Below are 25923 nucleotides of genomic sequence, written 5' to 3'. Positions count from 1 at the left end.
TAAGGAATTGCAATAGAAATTAACAAGAAATTGTAACAGAAAGTAGCCACAATGCAACAAAATATACCATTTGTTGGGGGTTTCCTTCCTACTTCATTCTTAAACCGAAAACAGAAATCTCATGAAATTAAGCCATTCACAAGCATTCAAAATGCACTTTGCTATGTAGGGTCGATGTCTTGCAACGTTTGAGAGAGGACAGTAATGCTTTTATATTCATCCAGATTCTAGTCAATCAATTGGGACATTATGATGAAAATGATGATACAAATGCTGTCATTTCTATCCACCATAATTGATATCACGTAACTACAATCTTGGATGGGGAAGCAAGAGTTGAGCATCATTACAAAAAAATTCTAGGAAAAATGAAAAAAACCTACCTTAGAACAAACAGATCTTACTGTAAATGATGGGTTATGGAACATCAGCAAGACCCATGGGAGTCTTGTAAATGGCTCAAATTTTTCATTCTGATATCATCACACATTCATAGTGATGAATTTCTTGCATTAACCAGATTTGTATGATGTTATATTTAGAAAACCTTTCATAAGAGAGGCCAGGTTGGTACATGATTGGGCCTTAGACCAATTCAATTTCTAAAAAGATTCCAAGTTCTAAAGGTAGACCTTCAAACATGGAATATTCACTAATAGAGGGTAACCTCTTTGGAAATGAGTTAGTGGTGACCATTAACCAAACCACTTCAATACATGTGTGTGAACCCAAAATTGTTCCAAATATTAGGAAAGAGGAGAACGTGATGTATGAAACCCTTCCTTCTTTGGATTTTGGAGAAAATCGGATGCACCTGTTGTGTCAACAATTGATATAATCCCTAGTCGTGTATAAAGTACATTGATTAGCCTAATCTTTCACCAAACTATCGGGCTTGCAATGGTGATCTTCAATCTGAGTTGCTTTGTCTTTAATCATTCTTTTACGAAATGTTATGGTCTCAACCTCCCTTCGCAAGGTGGGTTCTAGTGAGTCCCATGCGTTAGTGAGTCCCATGCGTATATGCAATTCTAGCCTTAGAAGGTGTGGCTTCTAGTGACTCCTGTGCTTGTATACAATTCCAGCCTTGTCTCTTTCCACATCAAATGATCTTATAGGCCACCCCTCCTTTTTCAGAATAGGTACTCCTAACACATCAACGATGATTCAGAATCAAAGTTATCAACTAGTTTAAATAATACGGCATTGCCAAAAGGAAGAAAATTCGAAGATGGTTAAGGTGAAAATGTTATAAGGCTAGACATAACATGGTATGGAATAAATTGACAGATGTCTAGTGGCTAATATACAGATTACATTTATATGTACTAGTTGGGAACCACGTCTTTTGAGGCTTCCAAAATCAAATTCTACCCAAACCGCCTCAAACCTCCTCCTCCCCATCTCGAACCTCCAAATTCTTGTCACGTGGCAGCTTTGTAAAACTCATCCTTAAGATAATATATATATATATATAGAGAGAGAGAGAGGGGTATTAACGTCGGTAGAATGCAACACGAGGGCATATACGACCAACAGTGGGACTTGAACTCGGGAAGAGAAGGGAAGAGAAGAGAAGAGATGTATATATAAATGTATATGCCAGAAAAAGATTAATATACATATATACACATGTATGTATGTAGATATCTATGCGTACGTGTGTGTATTTGTGGCGAAAATGGGAACTCGCACAAATTTCTACAAGAGCAGTGCCTACAGCTACGACAAAGAATTCGGGATCTCTTCGGCTCTCGAGAACCTGCGTTGTGGGTCTTTTAACAAAATTGATTACGTTGTCTCTGTGAAAATCAGTGGAAATATTTGAAAAATTGTCCCTTTTTTAATTATAAAAACTGCAGCTTACCAGATTGCGACTGGAGAACTGCCCCTTGTTCCGACTCAGAATCCAGAATCCAAAGATTCGGAATCTCGAAGATCCCATTGTACGGCACCATCATCATACCTTCCGTGCTTAATTAGTAAATCTTTAATCTTTCCATGGTTTGCATGTAATTAGTGATGATTATCTATTCTGTTTTGCTATTTTTTTTTTTGGAAAGTGGGCAAAAAGAGAAAATTACAAGAGACTCCAGAGCAGCAACATGCCATTAGTGGAGAAGCTTCACCCCCATCATCCTTGCATGCACATACATCATCCAGGCAAGACACATACTAATCCCTCTTTTTCTTCATAGTTGCATGAACACTCATTTATATGATTGTAAGAGGGCTGTTCATATGCATTGATTTGTTAACAGTTAACCATGCTTGAGAATAAGGTTTGGGCATTTATATGATTGTAAGAGGGCTGTTCATATGCATTGATTTGTTAACAGTTAACCATGCTTGAGAATAAGGTTTGGGCATTTATGTAAAGTCTGATTTGATGATGTGACTGGCATTGTCGTTTGTTTTAGTTTGTCATGTTTTATGTATTTATTAGTTTGTGCATTGATTGTTTAACAGTTGACCTTGCTTGAGAGTAAGATTTGGGCACTTATGTAAAGTATGATTTCATATGGCACTCTCATCGTTTTCACTTTTCCTGTTTTATGTATTCGTAAGTGTGCAATGATGCCGTATTGAATATGTTTTGACATTTTGATAACTATGCTTTTCTTAGCTTTTCAACTCAAAGATCATGGAAATTAGGCAATGTGCATGGCATTCCATTCCCTTACATTCATAGATATGCCAATTAATAAAAAAACCTCTAGGTAATTCAAGTTGGATTTACCTAGAGGTTTTAACACATAATCATGTATTTTTTTGCAAAAGTTCAGACTTGAGTCTGGCAAGAGCTTGCTGACTAGTGAATTGAGTCATATATGGTTCTATCAGACAGGATTCATGGGAGGATGAGTACAAACCTGGTCCCATTGAGTCTATACCCAAGGTACACCCTACTTCAATCGACCTTTGATAAGACTATGCATAACCTTGGAGCTTACTTCTTAGGTTGTGTGTATGTATGTATTCATGCAGGTAAAATCGGCACTTGGCTTCGAGCCCTATGAATTATCCACAGGTTAGTGGGTTTCTTTCTCCTCATTTTTCCAAACAACAAACTTAGTCATCTCTTAATAGAAGGCTTGCTTTTTTCGGGTGTCTTAAAATTTCTGCAATGAAGTAAGCGAGAGACCAATTTTCAAAGGTTGTTGTGAATGCATCTGTTTGGCTAGATCCTCATGAAACTGAAAATTTAGGGAAGGTGGAGGTGTTTTGCAATAACCTAGCAACGAGTGTTCTTGGAAGCTTTGCATATGGGGAAAGCTCAGATGAAGATGATGACGTCCCCCCCCAAAGCCAAGGAAAAATGGTTGTGGCTTGTAAGCTCACTATGCCTTTGTTTCATCTTTTTCAAATTTGCTATGGCAAAGTTTTTTAAAATCACAGATACACTCCATCAATCTTTTTGTTAGAGCTGGTTTTATTTTGCTTGATGTTGAGTGTGTTGGGGCTGCTTCTACAATGCTTAATTTTTTGGCACATAAGACCACATTCAACGCTGTCTAAGCCTTAGGAGCTTTGAGAAAGGGCTTTATACTACTATGGGTCTCGGTGGACATCATCAATAACTAGGGTTCGGTGTGTCAATCCCTGATAGCTTAAGTGAATCAAAGGCCATGGAGCTGCAAGGTGGGTGGTTCAGCCTAGTGGTATGGTTCGCTAGGTTGGGGCCATTGGTACTCAGCAGGCTTGTGGCAATTAGACCTGAGGCTTGGGGGTGGTTCAAGGCACTGAACCTACGGTTGGGTGGTGAGTCACTAGCCACAATCTATTGTGGTCATGTAATGCGTACGATGTCGGGTCTACGAAACCTTGTTAGAATTTTGGTTCTAGGTCAGATAATCCTTGGAGCTTTTATGGCCGTAAAGTGCTTTACTTAATCTGCATACTTTATGCTGTGTACCTTTTTGACCAAAGCCAGGAGGTTGCGATACTTAAACCTCCTCTTGCAAATCACCATTTAAAAAGCAGGTTTGACGTCTAAGATGCACATTCTTTGCTGTGCTAGTACATGCACGTAAGCCAGACACCCTTTCGCATATGAGTTATGTCATTCCGAGCCTCATAGGCTGTCATAGACTTCAACGCTTTAATGGGAAAACGCTTTAGCACATAGTTAGCGCAATTGACCATTTCAAGCCAAAATGTGGATGGCAAATCTCTGCTTTCAAGCATACATCTGGCCATTTCCTTAAGTGTACGATTATGGCGCTCAGCCACACCATTCTGCTATGGTGTATAAGAAGTAGTACATTGATGAGAAATACCATGTGTCTGCATAAAAGTTGTAAACTGTTGGATAAATGTAATCCCAACTCCTTAGTCCAATTTAAATGTGGTTGATAGGCTAGTGGTCAGTGGTTGGTGTGTAAAGCCTACAAATGGTTGGTGCATGTTGTTCATGCAACTCATGCAACTAAAAATAGGGTAGAGGAGTCTCTAAATAAGGTACAAGTCGTGATCAAGTGATTATGTAAGTTTGGTTCATGTCTAATCACAATTAGTGTCTTCTTGTGTTAATCTCATATCAATTTTTTGCATATACCAATTTTTGTCTCTCATATTCATGATGTCTTGTACAATCTTTGATCCACCTTGAGGATGTTTTGATCAATCTTCATAGCTTAGTTATCAAATCTAACATTTGGTATCAGAGCTTGACTCAATTAGATTTAGTTTATTAGAAAAAACCCTAATCCCACCATAGCCAGTTTTTCTCTGTTTGGACAGCATGCCAAAGGTTGGCTTCATGCAATCATTCTAAGCCATCATACTTCAATCCAATCACATAGCCTTGTTGGTTTGCTCCCACGCATGCTACAACTCAGCTCTCATCGCCCAATTTCAACGCAGCAGCTCGAATTTTGCATCGCTAGCTAAAACGCCCGTTTTCTGTTCAGCGCAGCCATTCGCCTTCGTCGCTACAAATTGTATCAATTCCTTCAAGGTGTAGCAAGACCATCAAGTGAAGATTGTGCATCTCAAATCTTATGCAATTTGGTTCACTGTAGCAGCTGCACGAACCGTTTTTCCAGTCGCCTCTTTTCTGCAGTTTCTGCTCCAAGTATATGGTGATACCAATTTTGCTTTATATTGATGATATTTTTGTTATTTGGGCTTAAATCATCTATGTGAGCAAGTTCTCAATATCCATCATCATATTTTATCATCATGAGTTCAAAATTCCCCGACAAATTCCACGGAACTGGGTTCCATACCTGGCAAATCAAGGTGAAGGGCTATCTCATGAAGAAAAATCTGTGGAGTATGGTCAAGCCACTTACTGAAGATGAAGCTGGTATTTCTGCTGCAGTTACAAGAGCTACAACGGCTGTACTTCAAGCGAAAGATGAGCAAGCACTTGGTATTATCATTACTGCTTTAGAAGATGATTTTATTCATTATATTGATGATGTTGAGTCAGCCAACCATGGAAGCTTGGGAATTATTAGAACGTACTTTTGGTACAAAGGCAAAGCATTCCAAGATCAGTTTGAAGATGCAACTCTTTGATCTAACCATGGAGAGTAATGAAAATTTAGCAGCTTTGATTAACAGGTTGAAGAGCTTAATGACACAGTTAGTTTATGTTAAATCTCCTGTTCCTGAAGAAGATGCTATTGCTATCCTGCTCAAAAGCTTACCTTCAAGCTTTAGACAAATTGTGACGGTACTTAAAGAGAAGGAGCCAGTCCCTTCTTTGGAAAGTATTATAAATTCTTTGCAGGAAGAAGACAAGAAGATTACAAAGGATGTGATAGATCCTTATGCATATACTGTTACTACGACATCGGCAAAGAAGAAATGTACTATTTGTGGTCGTACAAATCATCTTACTAAGGATTGTTTCTCTAAACATCCTTGTGAGTATTGTGGAAAGACGAATCATCCATCCTCAAAGTGCTACCAAAAAGATCAAAAGCAAGCAAAGGCACATGTGGTTGAAGAAGTCAACCAACAAGAAGAAACAAATCTTTGTTCTAGTCTCAGTATAAAAGATGTAGATGAGGAATATGCTTTTTAGATTATGTCATGTATGTGGTTGAGTCAAGACTTATGTTGTTCCAACTTGACGAGTTGTAGAGGAGAGTACACTACCCTATGTTGTTGTTCAGGGGGGACTCTTACTCATTGTGTCAAGGAGGTTTCTTAGACTTGATTCATGTTTTGTAAGAAGTTGGTCTTAAGGGGGGATTGTTGGATAAATGTAATCCCAACTCCTTAGTCCAATTTAAATGTGGTTGATAGGCTAATGGTCAGTGGTTGGTGTGTAAAGCCTACAAATGGTTGGTGCATGTTGTTCATGCAACTCATGCAACTAAAAATAGGGTAGAGGAGTCAATAAAAGTTGCACAACCAACACCACATAGAGGCCAGAATGGGCCGACCCCCTCCTTGGAGTCTTTTATTACCCAAGGAGAATAATATCATGTACAAGCTTTGAGGGCACTCTCCCCATGGGAGATGCCGGATTATCCATATACAAATGCCATAACACAGCCCAACACGAGGCAACCATAAGATTCAGCCGGCACATAGCTGTAGAAATGCCGAGCCAACAATATAACCCATATACCTCCGTGTGGGTACTGATTCTTCCCCAAAAACCACGGGTCTTCATGCAATAGAGCTGGAGCAGCAAGTACAACTCTCCATTTTGCTGGTACAAGTACAATGGTTGGTACAGTAGGTATAGTGGCTGGTACAGTAAGTACAGTGGCTGGTACAGCAAGTACAAGGGTTGGTATAGTAGGTACAATGGCTGTATAGCCGGTATAGTGGCTGGTACAGCAAGTATAGCAAGTACAAGGGCTGGTACAACAAGTACAGTGGCTAGAAATCATAATAAAATGATTAAATACCCTTGCCTTCGGTATTTTTTAGCGATGGAAGCCTCCAAAACAGTCCCCAACAACCGGTATTCTTCATGGGCAGCCTTCAAGCGAGAGAGAAAGAGTAGCCATCATTAGGACAGCCTGTAACGGTGGTACTAGTGTGGAGCAAGAGAGCCACTCCAAATGAAGAGAGAGGGCTCCAATTTATAGATTTGGGGCTCCCATGAGAGAAAATGGAAAGAAAAGGCTATGATGACAAGTCGAGAGCCACACAATAGCTGAAGTGACAAGTATGGGTCCACTTGTCTCATTTTGATCCACTTTCTAACAAGTGTCAGGCCACTTGTCTCACTTTGGTCCACTTTCTTGCCACATGTCCCAATCTAAGAGATGGGTCTTTCCATAAATTGTGTCTCTAAAAATATCCCAACTGGTAGCCCATTTGTCATAGGTACTTTGGTGACTCTTGGTATTTGCTCAATTCCAGACGTAATGACGCGAATAGAATTTCCATCGGAGTCAGGCCAGAAATAGCAACCCTCCTAGATTTTAGGAGTGTGATCCTTTGTATTCTAGGATAATCACCCATTCCCAAAGCTTGTACTTTCCAAATATTTAGACGTCATGGAGTCCACCAGACCCCTTTCATACTAGGAAATGTCTCTCGGCTGGTGACATCCCCCCCAGCTTCTTAAAAGTTGTCCGCAACTTTAAGCTTCAAGTGATATATTCAAGATATAATCTTGTCCCATCAAGTGGGCGAGACGAGTCAGTCTCAAAAATCCAATATAACTGAAAGAATCCATGTCCCAAATAAATGGGCAAGACCAAACAAGTCTCCATAATACCAATATCAAAATCATGTTCCAAATAAATGGGTGAGACAAAACAGTCCCATAAATTTAGATATCATAATCATGTCCCAAGTAAATGAGCGAGACAAAATAGTCCCATAAGTCCAGAGATCATATCTCTATGTCCATGCTCCAAGAGTATATTCAAACAAAATAAGTTTTGGTGTCGTATCCACCAACTCGAAGGAGCAATCTCTCATTCCCCAATCCTCAGTGTCATGTCAAACACATGCTACTCTCCAGTGGCTTCCATGCTTACACATGCAAATACCAGGCCGAGAAATAGAAGACCGATTGATCGTGCACACGGATGTAGAATGTCCTCTGGATTTGAGCGTGGGCGTCAAGTCCCCAGCATACCAGATTCCAGCCTACTAACACTTGGCGTAGACATAGTCCCCTGCCAACAATAAGGTGTCAGTCCACATGACTCTCGGCGTAGACATAAGTCCCTTGCCAACCAAGCGTCATGTCCACTCTACCACTTGCACTCCGTATTGGTACTCTGACCACACACCTTGGATGAGAGGTGGGCTCAAGTAATAAGATAAAACAATCACTTGTAGGCATAGATAGCCTGGTGTTCCATAAGCATTTCTGCTACACAGTTTATAGGCATTTCGGCCACAATAGTTTGTAGGCATTTCGGCTACCAACTCACACTACTCTCTGAAGTGCTCATGTTCCCTTCCATCTGCACTCTATTGTTTCATCCACACATGGTAGAAACAATCTTCAAGAGAGCACGTAGGACAAGAGAACACCACACAGGGTATTTTGTACTTGGACACTACCCTCTGAAGTGCCCATGTTCCTTTCCATCTGCTATCTATTTTTCCACCCACACACGGTAGAAACAATCTTCAAGACAGCACGTAGGACAAGAGAACACTACATAGGGTATGTGAACTATGAGTTCCATAAGTCCAATGCATCCCAAATAAAGGGAGCCAAACAGAATAATTCATCCCAGACTATTCCTAGTAAAAGGGAGCAATAAACATAATCCATAAACTTGAGGATGGATCGAAATCCCTAGAAAAGAAGTCCAGGAATCTATAGACGTATATACCATAACTCTTATCACATATTCCGTGCTGACCACACACCTTGGAGTAGAGGTGGACTTTATCCATAAAAGTATCATATCTATGAGATATCCAAATGTTTCTTCTCTATAAACTCGGACAGATTCGGCCATAGAAATTAATTGCAAAGCCCAATATCAATATAAATCTCGTCCAAGAAAGAAATCTCCATAGATATAATCCATCCCAATAAAGGGAGCCATGAAAAGAATTCATCCCATTAAAGGAGCCATAAGTCCATAAAGCCATCAAACTGAAGAATGCAAAAGATGACCATATATATATATATATTACCATGTCATATATTGCAGTCCTCAAGCATCATGCTCACAATAGAGATGACCTCTAGATTCTAGGCTTCTCAGCCATGAAAAGAATTTTTCTTGAAACACATTCAAGAAAAACATACAACACTTCTCCTTGCATTTACACAGAAGGGTTAGGTGTTCAAAACACATAAATCATGAAGAATCAAAAAGTAATAGCTTTGTAACCTCACAGAATATTTAGCTCTTCTTCTTTGCCGAAAACGTCATGAAGCCATGAGACAAATAGAACTCCATCATAGCTTGCTTTGAGCTTGAGAAGCAGCTTCCATAATACAAAGATAGAAGATAGTGTTAGAAGTCATCTCTTGTCTTTATCAGACACCAGGGCCTCTGTTGTGGGTGTGCCCGCCCTGTATAGGTGTTTTATCATTTTTCCTCACTCCCCGTATTTTTTTCCCATTTTTCCCTATTTTTCCAGGGTGTGGGAGGCAGTGTACCTATCGGCTACCAGATGCTGGCCGACTGGTCACAGGCAGTCCCAGTTGCTCCTTGCTGCTGGCCGAGTGCACACGAGTGATGGCCGAGTTTGATATGCTGGCCGACTGCTGTATTTTCAGGTCGTGGGCATTTCAGGTCCAGTCAGCTGTCCATCTACTGGCCGACTGCACTCATGGGGCCATATAAATAGGCCCCATTGCCCCCACATTGTATTCATTCAGTTTCCCTCGGGATCTTGTGTATAGAGAAGAGTTATACGCCTATCTCTCTCCTTCTCTTGTGCTGTCTATTTTCTGCACTCTACTTGCTCTTGTGGTCTCAAGTTTGGTTATCATTTCTGCTGTGTATTATGACATGGTATCAGAGCCCTAGGCTCTTGATAGATCTTGGGAGCTTTCTGAGCAAGAGGGGGATAGTTACGTTGCTGATTGGTGGATTGTTTGGACTGTTCGGGAAGAGAAGTTGCAAGAGGAAGGCGGGCTAAAGTGCTGGACAGCCACTTGTAGGTTTAGAGTTTTTTTTTCCCACCCACCCACCCTTTTCAGTTACATCCCCACAATGGCAGATTTGTTAGAGATGGCTGAGAAGCATGTGAAGATCCCGACTCTCCCCACGTTCCCAGTAGACCGTCAGTTGGACGGGAACAATTACGGCATCTGGAAGGTGATGATGGAGTCTGTGTTGGAGTCATATGACCTTGCTGATTTCATCGTTATCGGGGTTCCAAGGCCAGAAGCAGAGGAAGGGGAGTTACTGTCGATGAAGAAGGACCGAGAGGCACAGGCATAGATGTGGGAGCGTGTCAACGCCAAGGTCCGGTCATTTATTTTCCTCAATTGCACACCACAAGTAATCAATCACGTAAAGCACATGACGCTGGCCAGAGGCATATGGCAGCACTTGGCTTCTCTTTATAATAGGGTATCACCCATGAAGAGGATCTCCTTGAAAGTGCAGATGCGGGTTATGAACCCTGCAAAGTCATCGACGATGCGGGAGCACATTAACAAGCTGTAGGCTCTTTAGCAGGAAGTCCTCCAGGTTGGGAAGGAGATATCATCTGAAGACATGGCCATTACTTTGTTGTCGCACTTGCCTGCTCAGTATTTCGCTTTCTACTCCTCTTTGATTACGAGTAGCAGGCTTAGCACCATTACTTGGGAGGAGCTTGTGCCCATGGTCTTGGACCAGGAGGAACGTTTCATGAACCCTCCTCACAGCGGAGGTTCGGAGGCCTTAACTGGCCAACGGTCGTTGACAGGCTCTCAAGTTGGAGATCTGTGGCACTTTCGTTTTGGCCACTTAAATGTGGACGCACTGCGGCGAGCTTTCCGAGACCAGATGGTGGTTGGCTTGCCAGATGTTGGCAGTAGGCAAGGACGTTGCAGTTCTTGCATACGTGGTAAGCAGCACAGGGAATCCTTTTCGAAGCAGGCTTCCAGGCGGGGGGCTTCGAAACCGTTGGAGTTGATTCACACTGACTTGTGTGGACCTCAGCAGACACCATCATTGGGAGGATCTCTCTATTTTATGCTGCTTGTTGATGACTGTACCAGATTCACGTGGGTCTACTTTCTTTCACAGAAGGACCAAGCTTTTGCACGGTTCAAGGATTGGCACGTGATGGTGGACAAAGAGTCTGGATTGCAGGTAAAGACTCTCAGGGCTGACAAAGGGGGTGAATTCTCCTCGACTGTATTTCTCAGATTTTGTGCAGACCATGGCATCAAGAGTGAACTGGCCAATATCGGATCGTCTTCAGAGAATGGAGTTGTAGAACGCAAAAACAGGATTGTGGTGGAGATGGCGAGGACCATGCTGGAGCATCGTGATCTTCCTCGTCCACTTTGGGGAGAGGCTGTGGCAACGGCTGTCCATACCCTCACCGGTCTCCAACGACTTCAGTACCTAATATGACTCCGTTTGAGGCATACTTTGGCAAGAAACCTGATGTCTCGCACTTCCGTGTTTTTGGGAGTGATGCGTATGTACATATTCCGAAGAAGCAGAGGGGGAAGCTTGACTCCAAGTCCCGCAAGCTTATATTCGTGGGGTATAATTCTCTTTCCAAGGGATACAGATTGTATGATCCAGACAGGAATGAGATTGTTGTCAGCCGGGATGTGGTCTTTGATGAGCATATTCCAGTATCCACTGTCGAGGAGCCGCCACTTCTTGGAGATCCAGAAGAGTCTGATGATGATTCCTAGACCATTGCTCCAGTTGATCACCCTCAGTCAACACAAGAGGTTGAACCCGCAGCTGGAGTAGAGCCCCCGCAACAGCAGGAGGCTCCACGATCTGTTCGAGTACCTAGGTGGTTGTTGGACACCCTTCGGGAGTCAGGTGTCACGGAGTTACCCTCCGAGTGGACCACAGAGAACGGCCCTCGAAGATCACACAGAGTCCGAGACAAAAGCAATACAGCGGAGCTTCTTCAGGTAAACTATGCTCTGATGTCTCGTATTATGCGGGACAAGGAGCCCACTTCCGTCAAGGAAGCCCTCTCATAGATACTTGGAGGAAAGCCATGCAGGTGGAACTTGATGCCATCGAGAAGAACACATGGGAGTTGGTACCGAGGCCGTCGAAACGGTCAGTCATTGGTGTCAAATGGGTCTTTAAGACCAAATATGCGTCAGATGGGTCGGTGGACAAACACAAAGCCAGACTTGTGGCTAAAGGTTATGCTCAGCGGCCAGGCATCGCGACTACGAGGATACCTTTGCACCGACAGCACGGATGTCCACGATTCGGACCGTTCTTGCCCTTGCTTCTTCTCAGAGGTGGCCCGTGTATCAAATGGATGTAAAATCTGCGTTCCTTAATGGTGACCTGCAGGAGAGGTGTATGTTGAGCAGCCTCCAGGCTTTGTTGTTCCAGGATCAGAAGGGATGGTTTACAGGTTACGTAAGGCCTTGTATGGTCTTAAGCAGGCTCCCAGGGCTTGGAATTAGAAGATTGATTCCTTCTTTGTTCGGACTGGATTTCAGAGATCGGTTGCAGATCCTAACCTGTATCTCTTGCGGGAACGCGGCATGGTTACGATTATCATCCTTTATGTGGATGATCTCATTCTCACCGGTGGTCATGTGGAGCACATTAGCGTGACGAAGGCTGCCTTGTCAAAGGAGTTTAAGATGACCGACTTAGGCTTACTCCACTTCTTTTTGGGATTGGAGATTTGGCAGACCCAGAGGGGGTTTTTTGTCTCTCAGCAGCGGTATGTTCATGAGTTGCTTGAGGCCTTTGGGATGGAGAACATCAAGCCTATTACTTCGCCGATGGACCCAAACACAAAGTTAACCGTTAATGATCCTTGTGAGCCAGTTGATGCCTCGCAGTATCGGAAGTTGGTTGGTTCATTGATCTGGTTGCTGAACACCAGATTGGACTTGAGCTTCTCCGTGGGGCTGTTGAGCTCTTTTATGTAGACGCCATTGAAGTCTCATTGGGATGCAGGATTGCGGATCTTGCGGTATCTGCAAAGTACAAAGGATCTAGGACTCTTTTACACAGGAGGGGATGGAGTCAGACTCCAAGGTTGGAGTGACTCAGATTGGGGAGGAGATCCAGACACGGAGAGATCTACTTCAGGTTACTGTTTTACCCTCGGCTCAGGAGCAGTTTCTTGGAGCAGTAAGAGGCAGCCAACTATTGCCCTATCTTCGACAGAGGCAGAGTACCGGGCTGCTTGTGGTGCTGCTTGTGAGGTTGTGTGGTTGCGGAGGCTGCTAGGCGAGATTGGGTTTCCACAGAAGGAGCCCACAGTCATCCAGTGCGATAACCAAAGTTGTATAGCTATTGCTCGGATGCCCGGACCAGGCACATAGAGATACAGTATCACTTTGTACGTGAGAAGATCTTGGCTGGTGACATCTTGCTACTTTATTGTTCGACGGAGGACAATGCAGCGGACCTCTTCACGAAGTCTCTACCTCAGGCTACGCTCAAGCGGCACTCCAGCTCCCTTGGGTTGATTTCACAGCTAGGAGCCGAGAGGGGGTGTTAGAAGTCATCTCCTGTCTTTATCAGACACCAGGGCCTCTGTTGTGGGTGTGCCCGCCCTGTATAGGTGTTTTATCATTTTTCCTCACTCCCCGTATTTTTTCCCCATTTTTCCCTATTTTTCCAGGGTGTGGGAGGCAGTGTAGGACCTGTCGGCTGTAGATGCTGGCCGACTGGTCACAGGCAGTCCTAGTTGCTCCCTGCTCTGCTGGCCGACTGCACACGAGTGATGGCCGACTTTGATATGCTGGCCGACTGCTGTATTTTCAGGTCGTGGGCATTTCAGGTCTAGTCGGCTGTCCATTTTCTGGCCCATGGGGCCATATAAATAGGCCCCATTGCCCCCACATTGTATTCATTCAGTTTTCCTCGGGATCTTGTGTATAGAGAAGAGTTATACGCCTATCTCTCTCCTTTTCTTGTGCTGTCTATTTTCTGCACTCTACTTGCTCTTGTGGTCTCAAGTTTGGTTATCATTCCCGCTGCGTATTTTGACAGACAGGCGCCTCCTCACAGACTCCAAGAAACCATAATGTTCACTTCCCATTATGCTTGGTACTGCAATGTATAATCCTACCAATGGCCATAGTATGCACCTTAATAAGATCGTTCTCACATAAGAATGAGAAAGCCTTATGCCCTGATACCAATGTAACTCGCCCGGGATGCGCGGGACTGGGTGTGCATCGCTTTGACCATGAGCACAATTAAACATTTCGGCATTTAATCACAGCCATTAAACAATCCACAAAGCTGAAAATAAAAGTTGCACAACTGGCACCACATAGAGGCCGGAATGGGCCGACCCCGTCTTTTATTACCCAAGGAGAATAATATCATGTACAAGCTTTGAGGGCCTTACTCTCCCATGGGAGATGCCGGATTATCCATATACAAATGCCATAACATAGCCCAACACCAGGCAACCATAAGATTTAGCCGGCACATAGCTGTAGAAATGCCGATCCAACAATATAATCCATATACCTCCGTGTGGGTACTGATTCTTCCCCAAAAACCACGGGTCTTCATGCAATAGAGCTGGAGCAGCAATTACAACTCTCCATTTTGCCGGTACAACAAGTACAATGGCTGGTACAGCAGATACAGTGGTTGTACAGCCGGTATAGTGGTTGGTATAGTAGGTACAACAAGTACAAGGGCTGGTACAACAAGTACAAGGGCTAGAAATCATAATAAAATGATTAAATACCCTTGCCTTTAGTATTTCTTCGCGATGGAAGCCTCCAAAACAGTCCCCAACAGTCAGTATTCTTCATGGGCAGCCTTCAAGAGAGTAGCCATCATTAGGGCAGCCTGTAACGGTGGTAGAGGCTAGTGTGCAACAAGAGAGCCTCTCCAAATGAAAAAAGAGAGGGCTCCAATTTATAGATTTGGGGTTCCCATGAGAGAAAATGGAAAGAAAAGGCTATGATGACAAGTGGAGAGCCACACAATAGCTGAAGTGACAAGTGTGAGGCCACTTGTCTCATTTTGATCTACTTTCTTGCCACGTGTCCCAATCTAAGAGATGGGTCTTTCCATAAATTGTCTCTCTAAAAATATCCCAAACGTAATGGCGACTCTTGGTATTTGCTCAATTCCAAATGTAATGATGCGAATAGAATTTCCATCAGAGTCAGGCCAAAAACAGCAACCCTCCTAGATTTTAGGAGTGTGATCCTTTGTATTCTAGGATAATCCCCCATTCCTAGAGCTTATACTTTCCAAATATTTAGACGTCCTAGAGTCCACCAGACCCCTTTCATACTAGGAAATGTCTAGGCTAGTGACACTAGTAGCTTGCACAGTACCATGCTTTGGAAAGGACTGATGATGCATCTTTCCCAATATACATCTCTCGCATACATGCTTGTGTGGGAACTGCATAGGTGGCAACTCATGAACCATAGATTGACGTTGTAAATGCATAAGAGAAGGGAAATTAAGGTGACCAAACCAAGCATGCCATAGTTGAGTGTCATGCATAACCTGTGATGTGGAAGCAACCATAGCATCATCATGAGAATCACAACTACTGTCATACATGTCAAGCATGTAAAGGCCATTGCTCAATGTACCAGAGAGCATAAGTGCATTAGAATCTGTTCTGTCATAAATGGAGCAGGAATGATCAGAAAACATGATTTTGAGACCAGCTTTTGCAAGTGTTGAGACAAATAAGATTTTTGCGAATTCCATGTATATACAAAGTAAATTCAAGAGTAAATGTGTCCCCACTACATGAGGTCAAACTCCACATTGCCAATGCCTTTAATGGCAACAACTACACACACAGAGAACACAGAGAGCAAAAACCAAGGGGGTGTGCTGGAAAACGTATGTAAGATAATGATATGATTAAGTACAAGTGTGTTTACTAAAGTACACTAGTCCTAAGGCTAAAAAATCCCAACACACGAGAGTGTGTTCACACTGGAAAAAACCCCTGCCTGCACAAGGTAAAAAGTGCCCATGTGTAAGAGTGTTCACACCAGGACTTCCTGGAGGGCAAAGGCTAATGGAATCTAGAACCATAACTGTGGGGGTTGCGAGTGGAATCGGCCAAAATGGATCATGTTGGCAACACCCTTTGAGAGAGAGATAGAAGTCAGTCGTTATCTCAGCAAAAGAGATAGCATTGACCTCGGGGATCCTACTAAGGACATCAACAACTCGATTGGTTGCCTCTTTACGGTAACAGATCTCAAAGTCGAACTCCTGCATGAGGTCAACCAATCTGGCTCCTTCTGACCCTTTAGGTCAGGTTGGTCACAAATATATTTCACTAAGTTGTGATCCATCTAGACAAAAAATCGAGACCATACAAATAGTATCTCCATATTTTCATTGCAATAATAAAAGCTTGAAGCTCCTTTTCTCGGGTAGGAATATCTCATCTGCGTCTTTGAAAGCTTCTTGATTTCAAAGGCTATGGGTCTTTCATCCTGGAAACAGGGTAGAACCTATTGCATAATCATCATTGGCATGTGTTTTAGTTACAAAAGGTTTACTAGGATCCACGATCGACAACATAAGTGCTGAGGTGACTAGCTCCTTCAATGCTCTAAAACACTGATCCAGCTTGTCACTCCAAACCAGCTTGTCACTCCAAACCACCGGAGGACTTAATGTGCCCTTCTTGCTTCTCACCCCTTTCAAAAACTGAGTCAGGGGGGTAGCAATCCTGGCATAAGCCTCGATGAACTTTTGGAAAAAGCTAGTGAAACCAAGAAATGATTTCACTTGTCTAATCAGCTGTGGAATTGACCATTCTAGGTTCTTACGAACTTTATCTAGATCAATCTTCACATCATCGATATAGATGATGTGACCTAGATACAAGAGTTCCTGCTTGAAGAAATCACACTTTGACTCCTTCGCATACAACTTCTCTTGTCTGAGTATCCCCAAGACGACTGTATGTGCTCTTTGAACGACCTACTATAAATCAGTTCGTCATCTAAGAAGATAACAATTCACTTTCCCAGATATGGGCGAAATAAATTGTTCATCATCTACAGAAAGTAGCAGAAGCATTCGTCAACCCAAAAGGTAGGACCAAAAACTCATAGTGGTCATAACGCGTCGGTTTAATCTTTATTTGCTGATAGTCTGAACGTAGATCAATCTTGGTGAAATACTTAGCACCTTGAAGACGATCTACAAAGTCATCCATCCTCGGCAAAGGATACATGTTCTTGACAGCAGTGAGTTTATTCAAGCCTTTGTTATCTACACTTAGAAGTGCATGCTACCATCTTTCTTTTGTGATAGAATAATTGGAGTGCCTCATGTAGACTTACTCGACTGGACAAAACCTTTATTGAGACAATCTTGTAGTTGTCGAGCAATCTTGTCTTCCTCTTTTTGGTTAAATCGATAAGGTTGCCGGGAGATGGGATAACTACGAGGCAATAGCTCAATCTCATGATCAATGCCCCTCTCGGGTGGTGAACAATCTGGTAACTCACTTGGAAATACATCACGAAACTCTCTTAAAATTGTTGTTTCTTTAGAAACTTCATTGCTTGAGATTGAATCACATTCACAAGTAGATGATGTTAACAAAATTTCAGAATTGAAAAGATCATGAAAACAACAAAATGACTCAAAGTTTGGATAAACAAGAGCTTCATATATATCCTCGGCCGAAGCCCGAGTTGAGTTTACATCACAAAATCCATAGGGGGCGTCACCCCGGATTACATAAACCTTGCCCTGTCTTTGATTCCACTACATTGCTTGGTTTAGATCATTTCACTCCCACTTGGAGTTAGGTCATAGATAGGCATGATTATCCTTTTTGGAAGGCCAAGGCCACAAACTATTGTACCTTTTTGGATCACATGAATATACTAATATTCTTTGTCTATGTTGATTGTTCTTGGCTTAGGGTTGAAAGAAGACTCCCAGAGCTTCTGCATGTGACATTGGTATCACCATCAGGCTCAGCTATGCTAAGTGCTGTTAGAAGAAGTGCACAAGTCCAAGGAGAGAAACTCAGCACGTGTCAAGACCCCCCAGAAGCTGGTTGGTGTGAGGCAAACCAAAGGGGAGGATTTCATGAGAGTTGGTAGCCAGTTGGGGCTGCCTAGGAAGGCTTTTGGAGCACTCCAAGGGATGTTCATCCAAGGGGTGGAGCCAAGAGTGCCAGGATTAGTTTCAAGAAGAAGGATTCATGTTTGTGTTCATGGATAGGGCAAGAAGGCAAGGGGACAAAGTGGAACAAATACACAGATCTCTACATCAGATTTGGGTGTCTTTTATAGTCCCTTGGAAGACTACAACATCAACTGGCCGACGTATTGTTGGCCAGTTCCATGGACACCAATAGGCCGACTTCATCAGAAGAATGTTGAACTGCTGGCTGACAGAGTTCTAGTCCACACCTAGGTCTGAAGGCACTCAAGGGTTAGGGTTAGGGTTTACACAGGTTCAAGCAAGCAAGCGTGGAAACCAAGATGAGAGAACACGACTTCCAATATGCTTCAATTGAATGAAAAGTCCACATGATAGTGGCCCCTAAAGGATAAGTGTTCACATGTCCGGCCATAAATGTGCCGGGTGGACCAAAACACTTATAAACTGCATATAAGTGAAACTGAACTAAACTGGGGGAAAAAACCTCCACTAACTGAAGTAAAAAGTGCCCCAGTAACCTACTGATGATCACTAGCACTCCTCTGGGTGCATACACAGCATAAAACCCAACAAACCCCCCTGGAGTGATATGTGATCACTGTACATCATCCACCAAAAGGAAACAAATTCAAAGCATTGTGGAATGCTTCAAATTTCGGACGTGGTAATGCCTTGGTGAAGATGTCTGCCACATTCTGATCTGCAGGACAGTAGATCAGACTGATATCTCCTGCCTGGAGTCTCTCCCGAACAAAATGATAGTGAATCTCAATGTGTTTCGTGCGAGCATGAAACACAGGATTCCTGGCCACAGCAATGGCACTCTGACTATCAGTATAGATAGGTGTAGGCTCCTCCACTGAAATATCCATATCAGTCATAAGACGACGCAGCCAAACACACTCAACAGTAGTAGTGTAGGCTGCTCTGTACTCTGCCTCACAAGACGAAGTGGCCACTGTGGTCTGTTTCTTGCTTAGCCAAGAAATGCATGAAGCGCCAAGGAAGAAACAATTCCCACTAGTGGAATGTCTGGTATCAAAATCACCAGCCCAATCTGAATCACTGTAAGCGTGTAACTGCATGTCACCCCCCTCAGGATAAAGCAAACCAAGAGACGAGGTACCCTGCAAATAACGGAATACACGCTTCACAGCTTGCCAATGTGACAACCGTGGGCTGTGCATGAATCTGCTCAACTGAGAGACTGCATACTGAATATCTGGCCTTGTATTACACAAGTAAATGAGGCACCCAACAGCCTGAGCATATGTAGTGGCATCAAAGGAAACACTGTCATCTTGTAGTGACAGTTTCATCCCAGGCTCCATAGGAGTACTAATAGGCTTGCAATCCTGAAATTTAAACTTAACGTGATTGCAACATAACGTGATTGCAACAACCCAATGCCTCTGTTATCCTGCACAAACTGTATGCCCAAATAGTAATGTACAAGGCCCAAGTCAGACATGTCAAATGTCTTTAGCAACATAACGTGATTGCAACAACCCAATGCCTCTGTTATTCTGCACAAACTGTATGCCCAAATAGTAATGTACAAGGCCCAAGTCAGACATGTCAAATGTCTGTTGCAGTATCTCCTTAAATGCTGCAATTTTGTCATCATTTGATCCCATGAGCAAGAGATCATCCACATAAAGACTGATGACCAGCAGATCTGTCTCTTCTTTCTTCACATACAAAGTGGTCTCTGATGGACTGTTCACAAATCCCTGAGTGAGTAGAAAAGCATCTATTTTTGCATACCAAGCTCGTGGAGCTTGTTTCAAACCATACAAGGCCTTTTTCAGCCTGCATACTTTTCCCTCATGACCATGTTCTGCAAATCCCATGGGCTGAAATACATAAACTTCCTCCTCGAGGTCCCCATGTAGGAATGCAGTCTTTATGTCCAACTGGTGAACAACCCAACCACGATGTGCAGCCAATGCAATGACACACCTAAGTGTCGACATACGGGATGTAGGAGCAAATGTCTCCTCATAATCAATGCCCTTCTTCTGTGCATAGCCCTTTGCAACTAGACGGGCTTTGTACCTGTCAATGGATCCATCTGCATGTCTTTTCAACTTATAGACCCATTTAGTACCAATGGCTTTCTTGCCTTTGGGCAGATCAACCAAATCCCATGTTTGATTCTTTTTAATAGAATCAATCTCATCCTGCATGGCTTTGTTCCAATGCACAATATCTCGTGCATCCACAAATGAATCAGGCTCATCATCATCCTGTAAACTGGCTGCCATAACCAGATTCAAATCCATGATGTGTGCATGCTCATTGGTCCTTGTCTCCCTACGAGTACGACCAGCAAGAGGACCCTCTAAATGGCTGTCCTGTAATGTCCTCAAATACCATCTAGGTATATGTCTGACCTGTGGTGCCTGCTGTCCCATATTTGGTTCAGCTTCTGGCTCATTTGGCTGCTGAATTTCTGCACCACCTACATCATTTGCTGGCTGTCCAGTACCCACATGAGTTGGATCACCAACTGTAGAATGAAACTCCATGGGTAGTAGACCTTCAAACACATCATTTTCAGCCTGATTTGCCTCATAACCAGCCATGGATATTTCTGATTTTTCATCAAAAACCACATCCCGACTGATGAATATCTTCCTGGATAGTGGGTCATATAACCTGTAGCCCTTGCTCTCACGGCTATACCCAACAAAAATGCATTTTGTGGCTTTATCATCAAGCTTCCTCCTCAACTCTTTGGGTATGTGTGCATATGCAAGACACCCAAAGATACGAAAATGCGATACAGAAGGCTTGCGGCCATGCCAAGCCTCAAAAGGAGTAATAGAAACCAATGCCTTTGTGGGACATCGATTTAAAATATGACAAGCACACATTACTGCTTCCACCCAAAAGATATGTGGTAGTCTTTTTGCCTTTAGCATACATCTGGCCATCTCCATGAGTGACCGATTTTTCCTTTCTGCAACCCCATTCTGCTGTGGAGTGTAAGGAGTAGTATACTGATGTTTTATACCTCTACTCCCAAGAAAGGAATTCAGCACATGTGACATATATTCCCCCCCTCGGTCAGAACGGAGAGTCTTCACCTTGCATCCTGATTCTGTCTCAGCAAGTGCTACAAAGGCCAAAAATGCATCATATACCTGTGATTTCTGTGTCAAAGGATAGACCCAGCATATACGAGAGAAGTCATCAATAAATGTTGCAAAATAAAAGCAACCACCTAATGACTTCGTCTGCATGGGACCACAAAGATCACTGTGTATAAGTTGCAACTTTGCAGTTGCTCTTAGAGCCTGATCACGTGGGAAGGAAAACCTGTGCATTTTTCCCAAAATACATCCTTCACAAATGTGATCTGGAGGCTTCTCCATGAGAGGTAGATCTGTAAACATATTATGTCGCTGCATAAGCATAAGACTACCAAAATTTACATGCCCCATGCGAGCATGCCATAACTCCGCATCAACCATAGCTGGAGTAAGAGTGAATGCATGATAAGCAGACTGATCCACTGGCTGAAATGCATCCAACTCATAAAGTCCATGACATAATGTACCAGTAAGCATCAAGGTCAAGGCATTTGCTTTGTCTCTGACCATGCATTTATCATCATCAAAGTGGACTTGCATTCCACAATGTGCTAAAGAAGAAATGGACAACAAATTCTTCTTTATCCCTGGTACATATAAGGCATCTGTAAGGCGAAGAATGGAGCCATCAATGGCTGTAAGCTGAATCTCCCCAATGCCACAAACTGGATATGAAGCATTGTTGGCACACTGAACAGTTTTGCCAACAGGGGCAGGGCCAACATGACTAAACAAATCCCTGCGAGATGTGATATGCTTTGAGGCACCACTATCAAAATACCAAGTACATGCATGCTCTGTCAAACTGAGTGCCTGTGAAGACCAAGAGGCATCATAGCTGCATGTAAAAAAACAGTAATCCCTGTCCTCAACAAAAGAAGCAGTCTCTGGAGGAGATTTAGGAGCATCATTAACAGACATCCCAGCTTCCTTTGCCTTCTCTTTGGCAATCCTCTTCCTACATTCCGTGATGTAGTGACCTGGCTTCTTACAGTAATGACATTTGCCCTTCTTCTTGGGCTGTCCATCACCTTTCTTGGTATCCTGTGAAGAACCACCATCACCTGAATTTTGATTTGCACTCTTTGGCTGAGATTTCCCTTTCCCCTTTTGACCTGTAGTAAATGCTTGTTCAGCATTTGTGTTCATATTCATATTCTTCCTCATTTGCTCCTCTTGTAGTAAGAGAGCAACAAGTGCCTGATACTTGAGGGGTTCAACAGCATTCCTCATGCTGAGGTTCAAAGAGGTATGGAAAGCCAAGTAGGATCTTGGCAAAGAGTGCAAGATGGTGGACACAAGCTGTGTCTCAGGAATAATCTCATCCACATTGATGAGTTGCTCTCTCAAATCCTGCAGCTTGTTTAAGTGGCTAGACATATCATCTCCTTCATTCATTTTCTGATTTTCCAGCTCTCTTTTCAAAAATGAGATCCTAGCCTCATTACGAGCAGCATACATCTGCTCCAAAGTCACCCATGCATTCTGTGAAGAGCCAGCTGAACGAATATGAGGTATAATGGACCTCTGAACTGACAATGCAATGAGTGACAAAGCTTGTGCATCCCTGGCATCCCATGTCTTTTGAGCATTTGTTCTCTGAACAGGCAATGGCTGTCCTGGAGCCTGTACCTGTTGTCCTCGTCCACGAGCACCCCCTTGGGGAGGAGTCTCTGGAGCCAATGGACCTGGACGTGGTTCATCACCACTAACAAAATCCCAAAGACCTCTTGCCACAAGCACATTTTTCAGCATAAAACTCCACAAGGAGTAGTTCGTGCCATCCAATTTGTCTTCCTTAGACAAATATGTGAATACATCACTTTGCTGTTGATTTGCCATTATGCTTTACGCACAATGTTGTACCTGTTTACCAAAAAACCCAATAGCAAAAACCCTGATAACAACTGTACTCCACTGAATACAGTTCACCCAAATCTGCCTGCACTCTCAATCCTCTGAATGTGCAGCTCAATGCACCAATGACTGAGTAGAGCAGCAAATGGCGTACACAATGCCAAAATGCCCCAAAAATGCCCAAATTTGCTGCACCCAAACTGTGCAAAAAAACCTGTATATTTTCTTGCTAGAAAATCTGCCTGTTGTGCCTGTATATTTTCACAGAGAAAATAAAAATGCCCAATATTCAAAATATGTAATGCTTACCACTTCTGTATTGTGCAGGTACTCAGCAACTCAGTCGAGGTGCTGTACTGTTCATGTACTTAGATTGTACTAAAGCAGTCGTGTACTACCAGTTCCACAGTACTGTCCTGGCGCCGTCTTCGAATCAGGTACAGTTTGCGCACAGAAGGTACAGTCGCCAGGTGTGTACAGTCGCCAGATACAGAAGGTGTGTACAGTCAGCAGGCGCACTGGTAATGAAGGCGCACTAGTAATGATGGCTGCGCTTGACTGTACGGTGGCTGCGCTTGACTGTACGGGCAGGTACAGTCACTGAAGGCAATGCAGGCGGCGCACAGGTGTACGGGCTGAAGGTCGACTGAAGGCGACTAGGCACGGGCAGGTACAGTAATTGAAGGCGATGCAGGTACAGAGTACCCGACTGAAGGCGACCAGGTACTGAGGTTGTAGGCGGCGCTTGACTGTACGTATGGGCAGGTAATGCGCACGTGTAGCTGATGGCGGCGCACAATGGTGTGTACGTATGCTGTACGGGCAGCAGCAATGCAGAGCTTCAATGCTCTGATACCAATTGAAGGCACTCAAGGGTTAGGGTTAGGGTTTACACAGGTTCAAGCAAGCAAGCGTGGAAACCAAGATGAGAGAACACGACTTCCAATATGCTTCAATTGAATGAAAAGTCTAGTACAAGCCACATGATAGTGACCCCTAAAGGATAAGTGTTCACATGTCCGGCCATAAATGTGCCGGGTGGACCAAAACACTTATAAACTGCATATAAGTGAAACTGAACTAAACTGGGGGAAAAAACCTCCACTAACTGAAGTAAAAAGTGCCCCAGTAACCTACTGATGATCACTAGCACTCCTCTGGGTGCATACACAGCATAAAACCCAACAAGGTCTCCTCATGCCTGTGAGATAGCTGCTATTGCTCAAATCGTGATGTTTTATCTGCCGCAAATCAGGGATTAGTTTTGGATCAGCCATGTCCATGTCCATGCGCATGACAACTAGGGTTCAGATTTAATAATCCAAGGTTATTGGCTATTTATGACTGGATTGTTATTTATAGCAGCAATAAGCACTATATAAGTGAGTCTTAGGTTATTATTGACTTGGACCAAGAGGCTTACTCCTGCCATGGACATAGTGCCCGTGTGACGAAATCGATTGAAGCCAGCCGTTGCGAGAATTTGCAGCCGGATCTTCATCTCTCATGCATGGAGTACAGGTGGGTCACCTTATTTTTTGTGCTTTTCTTTAGTTTCTTGTGTGAAACTTGTGTTTTACCCCCCCCCCCCCCCTCCCCGGGCGGCTTCTTTGAATTTTCAGAATCGGTCACATAGGTATCTTGCAGCAGTAGACATTTCTTTCTTTCTATTTACTCCATTCACCATGGCGGCACGACTCCACTTTGTTGATGATGTTTCCGACCATGAGGAAGATCGTCCTCAGGGGTCAGGGGAACACTTGAAGGTGCAACAAGAGGTGGTTAAGAAAGCTTACTTCGAGGAGCAGATGGCTCAACTCCGGGCAGAGTTTCGGGAAGAGATCCAGCTTTTGCGGGATGAGATGGTTGTACTTCAGAGAGCGGTGATTGGTGTAGCGGCCCTGCTCGACCAGTAGTAGTAGCTCCTTCATTCGCGCCCGAGGCTTTTGTTGGTGAGAAAAAGGAGAGGACCCAGGAGGTGGTTGACTCTTGGCTCAACTATTGCATACACTTTAGTTTCACTTGTTCTCGGAAGCCCGGAAGATTCAGATGGTTAGGGGTCTCCTGAAAGGGGAAGCCCTGACATGGTGGAGAGAACTCAAGAATAAACCGAGTACTTGGGGCAGAGTTTGAGAAAGTGTTTGGCGACGAGTTCCTCCATGCGGAGGATAAGTTTGATATAGTGGCCAAGTTTATGGATTTGGACATGAAGAACTGGTCTTTTGACACGTATTTATATAGATTCAAAGAGTTGCAGTCCTGTGTGGCACACATGGATCCCACAACGTTGTGTGTATTTTTTATCCATGGGTTGGCTTGGAAACATAAGCTCCAAGTTAAGAACAACCATAGCAAGACATTGGAGGATGCCATCCGGTATGCTCGCATTTATAAAGAGATGGAGAGACGTAGAAGAATGTCTCTGAGAAACCTCAAACCACAGAAACCTTTGAACGCGTAAACGAAAGTTTAAGTATGAGAAGGATCCATAGAACCAAGCCTAGTCTTTGGGTGAACCCAGTCCGAAGAAGGATCAGAAGCATCAACAGATCCTCTAGAACATTAGGAAGGGTAGGTGTTTCTCTTGCGGTCAGAAGGGGGATATGAAGGCGAGTTGGCGGAAGGCAAAGACCAAGGCAGCTCATTTGACCAAAGTCAGAGGTAAACCTGAAGTTCTTACCGTAGATATTATTGTTTTAAGTCAGAGTGCTTGCATGGAATATGTTTTCAGCATGGAAGTCTTCAGTCCTAACGACTTA

General features: G+C 43.5%; 1 protein-coding gene across 12 annotated transcripts in view; it reads left to right on the top strand.

Annotated features, from left to right (window-relative positions):
- Positions 1-1566: 1566 nt before the first annotated feature.
- Positions 1567-25923, top strand: part of LOC147615224 (uncharacterized) — a 114945-nt gene continuing 90588 nt past the window's right edge. For 8 of the 12 annotated variants that reach the window (XR_015262780.1, XR_015262782.1, XR_015262781.1 and 5 more), the window contains exons 1-6: positions 1567-1769; positions 1863-1946; positions 2064-2163; positions 2845-2899; positions 2989-3031; positions 3186-3332. Coding sequence is in view for 8 of the 12 variants with exons in the window: in XM_086779269.1 (XP_086635395.1) it covers positions 1637-1769; positions 1863-1946; positions 2064-2163; positions 2845-2899; positions 2989-3031; positions 3186-3332 (562 nt within the window). In the remaining 4 variants the exon portion in view is untranslated. The remainder of the gene's footprint in view (positions 1770-1862; positions 1947-2063; positions 2164-2844; positions 2900-2988; positions 3032-3185; positions 3333-25923) is intronic. The other 4 variants (XR_015262783.1, XM_086779272.1, XM_086779271.1 and 1 more) reach the window with 2 other exon arrangements.

This window comes from Cibotium barometz, chromosome 40, assembly GCF_041138505.1.
Source record: "Cibotium barometz isolate CiBa-2024 chromosome 40, ASM4113850v1, whole genome shotgun sequence".
NCBI classification, from domain to species: Eukaryota; Viridiplantae; Streptophyta; class Polypodiopsida; order Cyatheales; family Cibotiaceae; genus Cibotium; species Cibotium barometz.
The sequence above is the reverse complement of the archived record's forward strand: the minus strand, read 5'-3'. Positions and strand labels throughout refer to the sequence as shown.